At 40.4% G+C, this 13,411-nt stretch overlaps 1 protein-coding gene across 2 annotated transcripts in view; it reads left to right on the top strand.

The window, feature by feature from the left end:
* The window catches only part of mybpc3 (myosin binding protein C3), a 36,524-nt gene that overhangs the window by 2,424 nt on the left and 20,689 nt on the right, over positions 1–13,411 (top strand). For both annotated transcript variants that reach the window (XM_080458212.1, XM_080458211.1), the window contains exons 2-12: positions 1,143–1,412; positions 3,261–3,404; positions 3,934–4,011; positions 4,148–4,296; positions 5,150–5,267; positions 5,366–5,414; positions 10,310–10,369; positions 11,647–11,810; positions 11,898–12,030; positions 12,302–12,426; positions 12,611–12,716. In XM_080458212.1, coding sequence (XP_080314338.1) covers positions 1,143–1,412; positions 3,261–3,404; positions 3,934–4,011; positions 4,148–4,296; positions 5,150–5,267; positions 5,366–5,414; positions 10,310–10,369; positions 11,647–11,810; positions 11,898–12,030; positions 12,302–12,426; positions 12,611–12,716 — 1,396 coding nt within the window. The remainder of the gene's footprint in view (positions 1–1,142; positions 1,413–3,260; positions 3,405–3,933; positions 4,012–4,147; positions 4,297–5,149; positions 5,268–5,365; positions 5,415–10,309; positions 10,370–11,646; positions 11,811–11,897; positions 12,031–12,301; positions 12,427–12,610; positions 12,717–13,411) is intronic.

Here is a 13,411-nt window from a genome sequence, read left to right as displayed (position 1 = left end):
TTTCCCTTCCTTTTGCAGATCTTTGACTTAAACTCTGCACCTTTCCAATACTACCTCGGCCCCCATTCTCTCCTTCTCAAACTGCAACTTCTCCTCCTCTAATTGACACGTTTGCCTCCAGCGGCATATATTCAAATGACAAAGTACCACCAAAAAGCTCCAAGCTGAACGGGCCTGCAGCTGCTCAGGCGCCAGAAGTTAGGCAGATACAGCTCGAGCTCCTCAACCTGTCTTGGTAATTGTCAGTTCCTGACCAGCCCAGATGAATTGCCCAACTAACTAAATTGGCTCTTGTAAATTGAATTACAGTAATACGAGATGGTCTTTTTGGGGAACCCGGGGAGATAAGGCAATCTGAGTCGCAAAACACATCCACGGGGAGACTGACTGATTAAAGAGCGCCCCCTGGTTACTGCCTCACTATCGTGATCCTCGTCTTCATGTGCTACTGGCAGTGGGTATTTATGCGCCTGAAACCCGTCTGTACTGGGGAGACAACTTGTCTCCACCAATACCTCTGGGGGAGTTCCAGAGACAACTGCTGCTACAGACAACACACAAAAAAAACAGGAGCGCCAGCTTGCATTCACCAGCTTTTTATAGGCCCTGAGCAGGTGAAAGCAATTCCTTAACGAGGTGGGCGGGGCAGGCAATCAAGGAGGTTCTGAAGAGAGGAAAACAGAGGCGGAGTTAAAGGAAAACACACACACACACACACACACACACACACACACACACACACACACACACACACACACACACACACACACACACACACACACACACACACTGCATTCTTTATTATTTATTACTACGATATTTAGACGATTTCACAAATATAAAAGACTTCATGATATAAGGGTTTTATGAATATAAAAAAAAAATGACACGGACAAGGATTCTTTGTAGGAAAAGTAGTAAACGCCAAGCTTCAGGCCAAACATTTCTTTACAATATAAGCTATTATAATAACAAAAAGAGCAATAGTGCTACCAGTCTATTTGTTCAACAGTGTACAGTAAGTACACTGTTCAATGATATATGGAGGGTTTATATTGTATTATAATATATTCTATTATATATTGTATTAAAACATATATTGTATTAATACAGTAAGGTATTTTTTAATTCTTCCCTTTCAGTTTCAGCCTTTTCCAAGAAACCAAAGACTCAGGAGGCCGAAGAGGGGTCCTCTGTGGTCTTTGATGCGGAGACCGAGAAGCCTGATGCTAAAGTAAAATGGCAGTGCAACTCAAAGGACGTCACCAGTGGCGAAAAATATGCCATCGCAGCCGATGGAAACAAGCACTCCCTCACTATAAAAGCAATTTCTAAGGACGATGCCAACGTGTATGCAGTGATTGCCGGCACTTCAAAGGTCAAATTTGATCTGAAGGTCGTACCAAAGCCAGGTGAGCGACTTTGATGTTGCAGCGGTACGTCTGAGGTCTCTCACACGCTCGAGGCCGGGTGAAGTCTTCTCCAGACACAAAGCGAAATGGAGCACTCACTGCAGAGAAGCAGTGAGGCAGTAAATACTTGATGCACTGCATGCGCTTGATGTTTCTGCACACCAGCTCTCGCTCTGCTCGCTCTGACAGCTCCCTCTGAAGCAGCTCTGTGCTCAGCTCTGTGATTTTTAAAGATTAGTCTGACATTTTGGGAAATTGATTTTTAAAGCTATCATATTCTAAAATGGATATAGCCTGGCCAGCAGAAATATGGACTGGAAATCTTGACAAAAACAGCTGACAATGACTCTCTCCAGAGGGTTGGTGAGCACCTGTGTTTATTATTGTCGTAGCTCATGCATGTATTCAGTGAGCTGAATAATCTGCCACGTTTAGACAGGACATGTGGAAGTTCAGTCCAGGGGAAATATTACTCTTAATTGACAGATTTTTTAATACTGTGGGCAGTTTTCAGTTTTGAAAACTTTTGCAAGGAGCCTAGAGAAGCATTTTGTTTACGTGCATCAATCAGCGGAAATCTGTTTCTTTAGATCCAGATGATAACATGTTTTAAATTACGAACTGCAGTTTTTCATGGAAAAAAAAATATTCAGAGTTCATTTCATAATTTGGGTTATTCATTTCCCAAAGCATCCAACTAATTCTCTTCAGCTCTGAACCTTCCCAGGGTTTAATCACAATTAATTTGTCCAGTGCTTCACTACATCTATCAAACACAGTAATGTACACTCCAGTGTGTGCTAAGTGAGACCCAGAGCAACATTTGCAGCATTAATCTGTCAGCTTGACCCGCCCAGCTCGTTTGTTTGGATTTGATAAGGTGTAAGCAAATCTTGAAGAAGGGCAGCAGACTAAATGTGTCCAGTGTAGCTGCCCGCAGCCGTCCGTGACTCATATCAGGCTGCGTGCATGGTGACCTCCACCCTCACACCAGCACATTATTTCCTCATGAGTAACCAGCACTTCACTGGCGCTCTGGATAGTCATGAGAGGCAACTGATAATACATGGAAAGTCAGTCAGCCATTCAGAAATGATAAGACACAAGAAATATTTACAAGATAAAACATTGCCAGAGGACGTTTTCACTGCGACAAAAACATTCGTTTTAACGGCCAAACTGTACAGTGACCACATTTTGATTTCCCATGAAAAAACACTTGGGATGGATTTTGAAAACTTAAATGAAACTAGAAGTCTTAATCGGTGCGGTGTGATCTGGGTGACAGTGCTCAGACTGCCAACCCCGCGACCTGGAAACGGATAAGCGGGAGAAAATGGATGGATGGGTCTCTGTGACCAAAGACACCAATTCAGATAGGCTTCTTGTAGGTCAGTCAACATGCTTAAAATAATCCCTCTTTCACAATCAATGGTACAAAAATCTATTCTGGACTGAATTACTGACAGAAATAACAAATCTTCTAAAGTACAAATAATAAATATCAAAACAATCTCAGGTCTAATATGTGAAACAGAACAGAAGGTACAAGGAGGATTTCTTTTTTCCTTCAGTTCTCTGAAAAGCAACATTTGCACGCTGGGATTGTGTCAACAGATTAGAAGCAACGCTGCTCAAATGCCTGCTTTCTCTGATTGAGTTTGATAGAATTGCCCACAAGCCAGCCTCATAGAGGGTATCTCACATACTGTATCAGAGTACCACAGTATTCTGTACCAAGTCCCAATCAATTTCTTTACATACCTAATAGTCCCTTAAAAAAACTCGGAACATTTTAATTTATTTATTTGTGACTTGTCTGCCTTTTTGTTGTCGCTAACTACGAAGCTCCCGCTGAGGCACCCGCTGATGGGTCCAATGCTAAAGCAGCGGACGTCGCTGCAGAACCAGAGCAGGCGTCCGTTCAACCTGCAGCAGCTCCCTCTCAGGAGGAACCAGCTGCCCCATCACAGCAGGCCCCGCCAACCCAGGGTGAGTCACCCTGACTCAGCATTTATTCAACCATTGGTGCATATGACACTGAAACCTTTCCTGAACAACACCAGTCTGTTGCAACTTAAGTGCAGGTGCCTGTACATACAGTATTTACAGGAAAAATGCTCCGTACAGCTCCCACCTCCCTGGACAAGCATGGTTCATATTTAAGTAGATACGTTTGTCACATTTGGTGTATTTTACAATAATGTGAGAAATTGTGTGATTTCATGACAAAGAATTTTAGTCATTTATTATCATATAGACATAGACATAAACATATAGATGTTAAGAGAAATATTCTGCTTTTATTACATTAGCAACACAAACAGATGTGCTATTAATGAAACAAGCTGGTATTTTTAATTTAAATGTATCTTTTTTTCGTTTGAGTTCAATTTAAAGTTTGTAACTTGGACCGTTGCTTTTATGAATGACAGAGACATCTAATAAATGTGGCAAACATGGTGCTTCTCATGACATATACCGCTTTCAACCTGATTTATTTGACTTTTTGTATTTACAGAGGCACAGCCTCCAGACACAAGACAGGACCTGACAGGACTCTTCACAGAGAAACCCCAGAGTGGAGAGGTCACTGTAGGTGCGTAGCTGAAAACACACTTACATCTGAAAATGTATGGCAGCTGTAGTCAATGTGGTGCTGTGTGCAATCATCTGGCCTTTGCATATTTCAACAAATGCCACATTAATCCGGTGCAAATGATTCTTTCATGTAGGTGAAAACATCACATTCATAGCTAAAATGAATGCTGACTCACTGCTGAAGAAACCCACCGTGAAATGGTTCAAAGGGAAGTGGATGGACCTCGCCAGCAAGTCGGGAAAACACCTGCAGTTAAAGGAAACATATGACCGAAACAACAAGGTAGAGTAGCGCTAAGCAGGGGCACAAGCAATATTATTTTTGTCATCACGTGTTAATAATAAAAAAAGAAACTCTTTCAAAAGAGCCCCTCGTGCTCATTTCTCTTTAAAAGCTCCAAGCTTTTTTTGGTGTCCATTTTTCCCCACAATTTTGCAAATTCATGCACATATCAAAATCATTGTTGCATATGGGAAATTTAATTTTTTTTAATTATAAATAAAATAAAATACAATTAAATTAAATTAAATTAAATTAAATTAAATTAAATTAAATTAAATTAAATTAAAATTAAATTAAATTAAATTAAATCAAATTAAATTAAATTAAATTAAAATTAAATTAAATTAAATTAAATTAAATTAAATTAAATTAAATTAAAAAAATAAAAAAAACGATCCTAAAAGATGTAATTCCATGTCAGAGCAACATAAGGGCTTCACAAAGCAGGCCTCTTTAACGGCTCCATTGGGTAACTTCTTTCCCCAGCTCTCATCCTGGTCATGCAATAAACCTCAGGCCCGCTGCTTATTATTGTGATTATTATCAAAACATTACCAAAAAAGTAGAACAAGTAGGACACACATCAAAATAACTGATATAGTGTATAAAACATGATACATTTATTTAGAATTATTATTGATTTCTTGATTGAATATTTATGTATTATTTAGGAATATCAAAGCAAAGTGGCCAAGTTAAATTCAGATAATCAGAGAGGATGTAAGTCAATGGCAGGGACATCTGGTGGTGTCAGTGTCCCAAAGAGAAATAATACAGTATAAAGACCTCAGCTTTCATTCTTTGATGTAAATTTGTATAATTTTATGTTTCTCTCTCCTTCATGTGTTTACAGATGTACACATTTGAGATGCAAATCATTGCTGCAAAACCAAACTTTGCTGGCGGGTACAGATGTGAGGTTGCATCCAAAGATAAGTTTGACAGCTGTAATTTTGAGCTGACAGTACACGGTGAGCAAACTTATTATTTCAGGATTGTCAATATATTTTTTTTATTGTGTTTTATATCAATAAATGTTTCTGATTTGAATCTGGTTTTTGCCTTCCAGAGGCTCGCGCTGCTGAGGGTCTTGACATAAGAGCAGCTTTCAGGCGCACGTAAGTAAAAAAAAACAAAAAACAAAAAAAAACAGCTTGGCATTATACACACATATTTCACAATTTAACACAATTTCTGCTCTTTCATTTCATTCTAATAAAGGTCAAGGTATTCATGCTTTATCAGTTAATTTAACTGAGCATTTGTAAGTCATTCCATTTCATGTTCTGGGCTCCGGTACCAGTTACTTAAATGCATGTTTTAAGTTTATTTGAATACTTTTCCTAATGTGTTTTGATAGGTTTTAATGTAATGCAAGTTGACAAATGATGTGTAAATGAATATTCTTGAAATGTATTTGTATAAATACTGATACTTGACGGGGTTTAGATTAGCTTTTCATAGAGAAGTTATGTCCAAATAATATACAGAGTAGACACAAAAATCTTCAGAAATTTAGATATTCATTCACTTAAGATTCTAAAAACAATCTCCCACATACAAGTTATACTGTGTTTGAATGACACACAGCAGTGTGACACACCAAATAAAAACAGGACAGTAACTTGTTTTCTGGCATGAGATGAACAAATTGGATCATATTCAAGTGGATTTAAATCAAATTCATTTAACTTAAAGCGCAATCATTATTTATGTGAGTACAAACAGAAATATTTTCCAAATTCCAACCATTTCAACAGAATCTCAAAAAGTGGAAAAGACTGTCCTGGTAATGTTGAAATGAGTTAAATAAATCCATTGGAGTAATTACATTTAACATAGTTTTCTCTTGATCATAATGTGGCAGGATACCACGGGAGTGACAAAAAGTTACAATTAATACATTTGTGCATGCTGTCGATATCGAAGTTGATTAGTTGTTGCCAGTATTTTTGTTGTCAGACTCAATCTACACAGAAACGGACAGAAGAGAATCTAGTTGATTAAAACAAAACGAAAGAGAGCATGCTGAAAACAACAATGATTTATCGCCATGTCATATGTGAAAAATAACTGTGGAAATGCTAACCTATCAGGAGCGAAGCCGGTAAGAAGAGAAGTGGACCGGGATCAAGGTAGTGAAGGGGTTTGTTGCAACAACGGAGGCTCGTTTTCAAACCCTGAAGGCTCCGATTGTTGAAGAACAGAGAAATCAGGACCGGATCAGAGACGTGTTCTCTCTTCCGTGGCCTCTGCTTCTTCTCAACTCAAACAAAACCGGTGTTGTTGATGTTTCACTCTCCGGTTTGTCGAATTTTGAGAGAGTGACCGCCAAGGGGAGATCATTGGAGAGGTGGACACCGATACCCGACGACGACACAAACTCAAACCCCAGAATGTAATCGCCAGTGAGAGTGGCTGCAATCGCGTTAACCCCTGACTCTCCACATGGGGAGATTTGCTCTATTAAACTGTTAAGCAACTCGCACTGGTTGTATCTGTCACGTCCCTCTGATCTCCTCCTGGGTCCCAATCAAAACACCAGCGCCAGCTGCACAAATAGCTCCCCGGCGGGGTGAGCTTTGACGGTGGTTTGATCGTGCTGAAAGTGCAGGATGTGCTAAGACACACGGGCTTTTCAGTAGCCAGGCTCCTCCACGGGGTTGCCACACAGAGGAAGTGTAGCTATGATGTGTTGTAACTTCACCACATAAACCAGAGACTTGCTCTCTAATCCTGCTGTCAGATCAGAGGCAGGAGACAAGCACACAAGTCAAACCTATGCCCTTGTCTTTATCTTTCATCCCACTGATTAGAGACAAGCAGACCCCACTGTACAGTGGCGGCGTGTTTTCTTTAACCTTGAGTGTTTTGGATTGTTCTTGCTTGGATTGCCGCTGCTGCTCATGGCTTCAATGAAGAGTTTTTCGATTTTGGGAAATACTTTTTTTTTTTTTTTTTTTTTTAAACCTTAATAAGATAATTGAAAACACCAGCCGGTATAAAGCTCCATTAAACCACAAGGCAAGTCCAACTGCTTTACTAACACATTAAATAATTAATACATCGAAAAGGTAGATTTGGGCCGAGCCGTTGGCTAATCTGGTGACATCCTGGATTGCTCTTATCTTTTTTTTAAATATTTTTGGGGAAATAATCTGACAGAAAATAAGCTTTGTGGCTCTTTTTTAGCTCCAAGTTGCTCATGATGAATCCAATCTTCATTGTGTCGCCACCTGTGCTCAGCCTGTCCACACTCTCTTTTTTGAGCTTTTACCCCACGGGGTGAGTGGGGGGGGCATTCCTCCAAGGTGTTTTTCTCGTAGCCGAGATGACTTTGATGGTTGCAAGGGCGATGGCAACAATAACATTCACATCTTTAGAACTGCAGCTATTTACAAGTTCATTGACGAGACCAGAGGGCACAATTTGTTTGCCGGTTTTAAAGCCTGCGTGAATACCATACGGGTGTCTCTGTTATTGTAGTGCATTCAATTTATCATTGTTTCAGGAATGTTGGTCCGGGATAAAAATTTTAATTTCAAAGAAAGCGCATGGGCTCCAAGCCTGCTGACTGGCTCATGAAATCTGCCCCCTCTCATGTTTTGAATCCGTTACATACTTGGATTGTCGGGGATTATCCAGTACACACAGCAGTCAATGAGAGCAGAATAAGTGATGACTGCTGACTGTCTTTTAGAAGAGACTTCGCGAAGTTTGTACTTTGTTTTGGTAGCCAGCAGGTGTTACTGGAGAGACGAGTTTGTGGCCTGCACAGAACTGGAATCTGACAAATTAGCCACGTGCACTTTGAGTACACGTTGGCTGAAGCGAGATGACATCAGCGGGATGTTTAACGGATTCCCACCGAGATCATTCAAGGAGCTTCAGTGTAGCAGCTTTTGTTGGCACCTTCACTGCTGAGTGTGTTAGAGTCGAGGGAGGGAAGGTCGTTGGGTTGCTGACTGGGGCCGGGATGTCCCCTGAATGTGGAGTGGCGGATCAGGAGAGGAGGGAGATATACGTTCGGTTTTTCTGTGTGCTGCCTTTCATGCTTATCCACACATTGACGTCTGGGCATGGCATCCCAAGGGCATGACGTAGGTTGCCACTGAGTAGTCTGAACCACTGATGTTTGGATGAACCCCACGGTGTTCAAAGCTGTGTCTCTTATAACAAAAGATGATGAAATTGTCAGTAGAAGCAACCTGACAACAGTCTTCAGGTCAACGACTTTCAATAGAGATGCTTTTCTCAATATCAGGGTGGGTCTGGGGATGAGGGTAGTGCTGCTAGTGATTAAACTAACAATCACTGGTTTCCTTAGGAGCTTAACACTACGTGACAGTAGGTGTTTTGACCAGCATGGTGCTCTTACATTCTGTACCCATATGAAATTTAAAGCGGAACTGCCACATTAAATTTAGTGCTGGTGCTACTTCCGTCCCAATTCAATTTGAAGACGGCTGGATGTTAGAATGATAACATAATAATCCATGAATACCAACAACTCAACTTTTTCTTTGGTATTAGTGCAAAAAATACGAAGATCCTGAAACACCTTTAGCGCCCACCTTCACCCAGAGAGGCTACTGGCTCCTCCTTCAGGGTGAAATGCAGAAAACACATGTCACTGTACATGAGTTGTGTGTGTGTTTCAAATGAAGCATCATTTTCTATTTAGAGTTTCCCCTCAGACTGAAGTGGGCAACAGCCTGTGGCATCTAGGAACAGAGGATTTCTGCAGCTCTTATCCAGCCTTCAGTGGATGTGGTGAAGTGTGGACGTTCCCTTTGGTTGTTCATTTCTCAGTCTAAGTGTTTGATTGTGACCTCCAGGATTTCTGAAACAGTGCAACTCCCAGTGGACAAATTAGGAACAGCTGTTGATTTGATTGCAGAATTACTTGTACTGTTTTTGTTATTTCACACATAGCAAGGTCATTCCTCGTGTGGCTTGAAATCTCATTGTGAGCTGGCTTTGGCCACATGTTTCAAATTATAAACCTTCAAGCACAACATTAACAGATCTATCCGTAAAACATTTAATTGACGATTGCCTTGGATTCCAAATAAATATACACAAAAGATCTTTTTAATATTTTACACTAACATTTACTCCCGTCATATTAGTTAAATCAGTGCATAATTTTTTCCAGCTAAAGTCACCATTCATCATTGTCAGCGCAGTTACTATTGAGAAACCAGTGAAGCTGATGTGTAATCTCTGTGTTGACAAGCCAGTGCCCTGGCAGATTACCATCCAGAGCAAGTCAGACGGCCTATGTGAAGTGTTAGAGGACACAGCAGGTGTCAGTTTCTCCAGTGTACTCCTCACATTCGCCACCAGCAGAAATGTCAGTAATAATTTGTCATGAGGGCAATTTCAACTAGCGTTTACAATATCGAGTCACTCATGCAAACACAAACAGCTCCGGCATGTCATATGCCTGCTGACATCCCCTTTATTGTAAATTGATTTTTGAGATTATCAAAGGAAAACGATCAGAGTCAGACTCTAAAAGACTAAAACAGTAGTTTTTTCAATGTATGGCCAGGCTATCCATTGTTAGCAGAGGTGATGACACTTCATTTGATGAGGCAAAACGGGAGTTTGATGAGGTTGCAAACACTATTGTGATTTTTTTTTTAAAAGGTATTTCCCAAAATGACAACTGTTTTTGGACCATAGCAACACCCGTCTTTCCAGCAAAACTCCTGCCTGCATTGCCATTGCCTATAAATGCATTCCATTTCGCTTTTAAAGAATTGATTCTGTCTCTTTCCAAATTGTTGATTTTTGATTTGTGTTTAACTGTTGCACATTTATAATTGTGTTGTGACATCGCACATGCCAGCCAGAGTAAACAGGTTGTGTTTAATCTGGCGTATACGACTGATGACGTGTATTTGTTTTATTCAAAACAAATCAAGTCAAATGTGCATTTGTTCTTTTGGAGAAATGAGGAGAGAAAGACTTGCACTGTGTTGTTGATGTTTTATGGTTTCTGCAGTAGCACAGATGGAAATGAAGACTCAGGAGAACTGGACTTCAGTGCCTTGTTAAAAAAGAGGTAAGCAGTTTATAAAAAAATAATGGACAAACCAATTAAATTTCTTTGTAGATTCTGAACAAGTAACACTGTTTTCTCTATTTATAACTGAAATGTTTCCTTTTTTTGAAATGTTTTCGGACATCTGGTGTCTTCAGAGAGTAAGCCATGACTACATTTGATAACTAACAGTTGAAAGAAATTACCTAATAAGACTAACATGCAAGGAACTTTAAGCCTCAACTCGAAACGCCTTGTAATAAAGTATGATCATTGCTCCATGATTTTAACCACAGCTTTATGAGTTTCCCTCCCATTGATAAGGCACATTATTACCTTTTGATATAAATGTTAATGACCTAACTACCCCCTCGGAGGCCACTACACCTCACCACGGTTTATTCAAAGCTGCTGGAAATCCCCTGAAAGAATTCACTTGATGAGACATTGTGCCATTTAAAAAGTTTGATGTCTTCACACAAGAACACGTCGACGTTCACCTCTGTTTATGACGCACCATTACCCGATGTTTATTGCCCCCTGTGCACAGGAAAATTGGATGCCGTGTCAGAACCCAAACAAAGCATGATGCTTGGGAGCCCACTCTTTATGTTTGACTGGCACGCCAATTTGAGCTGTTCATTCCTGCGTCAGTGCAGTTTAACCTCCGTCGTAATATTTCATTTGTTCCACAGTAAAAACGCGTTTCTAATATCCCGGTTGTTTTGCTTCTGAAATGCCGTGTTTATAACTTGTCTGGTTTGTTTTGCCTCGTGGGTTCAACCTCTGAATGAGCAGCAGTTTCCTAAAATCCTCAAATCGGTAAGAAACTGCTGACACGCTGTCTGTGTGCCACACGGAACGCGTTTGGTCGCTTCACGCGATACATTAACTCACTTTTATTATTTTCCTGACAACAAACGTTTTCACAACAACACTGAAACAGCCGGTTGCGATAGCGATGGTTGATTTCATGAATAGGTAGTAATGTTGTGCTCAGTCTAGTTGAGCTGGCAGTGTCATGATCACGATCAACTAATAATTACATTAATCATGATCAGATTCAAATAACTTGATTTTAAATTGAAAAAATGAATAAAAAAAAATAAAAAATCTGACAGTTTTATTGTGAACAAAAATTTGAGAGTCTCCTCATGTTCCCAAAATCCCAGAGGAACTGTTTTTAATATATTACGATATAAAGGTGCACACTGTACTGATTTTATTTCTATTTAAGATATAACACCAATATCTTGCATGGTTTTGATGAATTTTTCTGTCTGATTTCCATTTGTTAGAGCTGTGCAGACGAGTGCGGAGCCTGACGTGGACGTGTGGAACATCCTCTGCCACGCTCCTCCGTCAGAATTCGAGAAAATTGCTTTCCAGCATGGCATCACGGACCTGAGAGGGATGCTCAAAAGATTGAAGAAGATGAAGAAAGAGGAGAAGAAAAGCGAAGGTTGGTCTTCTGAGTAACATTCAATCGAACCCTAAGTGACGACAGGTACGTTTGCTTTATCATTTTGTTCCAATTTGTCTTTTTAAGCTTTCCTTAAAAAGTTGGACCCGGCCTACCAAGTGTCAAAGGGGCATAAAATCAAACTTGCAGTTGAGGTTGCAAATGAAAATGTGGAGGTGAAGTGGCTGAAAAATGGACAAGATATCCAGCCAACTGGAAGGTTTGAAAACGCATCAACCTCACAATTATTTGAAATAGAAAATAAAAAAGTGCCAAGACATGATCATTCATTCAACAAAAACCCGCATGTTTTATATGTGTTACTGAAAGCCTGTCCTCTCCCTCTCCTGCTTCTGCTCCTCGACAACCAATCATCAAATTACACCTCCAGCAAGTGAGTGTCCTGAGTAGAACTTCAATTAATTTAAGATTTGTTTATGCTTATTAGATGAAACGGTCGGTCAACAGAACTCTCCCTCTCCTTTGCTAAGGTACATATTTGAGAGTGTTGGCAACATGCGCTACCTCACCATCAACCACTGCTCTTTGTCGGACGACTCAGCATATTGCTGTGTGGTGGGGGATGAGAAATGCACCACTGAGCTCTTTGTTAAAGGTACGTGACGCCTTCAAACCCCGGTCCCATTGAGTCAAACGTCTCACTGCTCCAACACACCCGATTCTACTGAATGGGGACGACGTCAAGCTCTGTAGATGGTTGTTTAACAGATTACTTCGAAATGATCCGGATGAAATTATCTAAATGCCTTTAATTGAATGACTCACTGGTTTCTCTCCAGAGCCTCCCATCCAGATTGCGAGAAATCTGGAGGATCAGATGGTGATGAAGGGAGAACGGGTGGAGTTTGTGTGTGAAGTCTCAGAGGAAGGAGCGAATGTGAAATGGTGAGATATTATTCTTTACAGCCACAAATCAAGCTGTCTTTTGCCAACTGTTTACATTTTGCCTAAATCCTATGTTTGCACAAATAGAAATATAACCGTCCACTCGAGCGTTGTGCAGTGAAAACTTCACTCAAATGAAATAGGAACTGATGAGCACGATCAACGTATCAATCATTTCATCATTAAAAGAAAAGCTGGCCGGGTTCATTTTGCCCCTCTTCCAATGTGCAGCGTTTGAACAGTTGCTGGGACTTCCAGCAGATGGCATTTGAGGTTGTCATGTCTACAGACAGATGTCAGACACCTGAGCTCAGCGTCTCCGACAGACTGATGTATTGCTACCCGGCATAAATAATCACCCCAGTGAAAAGGGCACGCCAACACTTTAGTGTGTCCCACGTGACCTTTTATCCGAATGAGAAAGTTGCTGCAAATGGATTCGGACCATTATTTGAGTCCAGAATAAGGTCAGAGATCAACGCGTGTCGAGAAAAGCGAAAGCCTGCAATTAATCGTGGCGCGGAGATGAATTTAACATTGTTAAAGTTAAAGAAAAGTCCTTATTCAGGAATCTGTGCACATTATCAGTGAATATATCAGTGGTCCCATTTAATCTAATCAAACGCACAGCCTGAATCCTAAACAACACAATGCTAATCCTGGGGATTATTTGTTGGCTGTGTGAGAGTTTAACC

This window comes from Lipophrys pholis, assembly GCF_963383615.2.
Source record: "Lipophrys pholis genome assembly, chromosome: 2".
In the NCBI taxonomy this organism is placed as follows: Eukaryota; Metazoa; Chordata; class Actinopteri; order Blenniiformes; family Blenniidae; genus Lipophrys; species Lipophrys pholis.
Note: the sequence above shows the minus strand (reverse complement) of the source record. Positions and strands in the feature narration are given on the sequence as shown.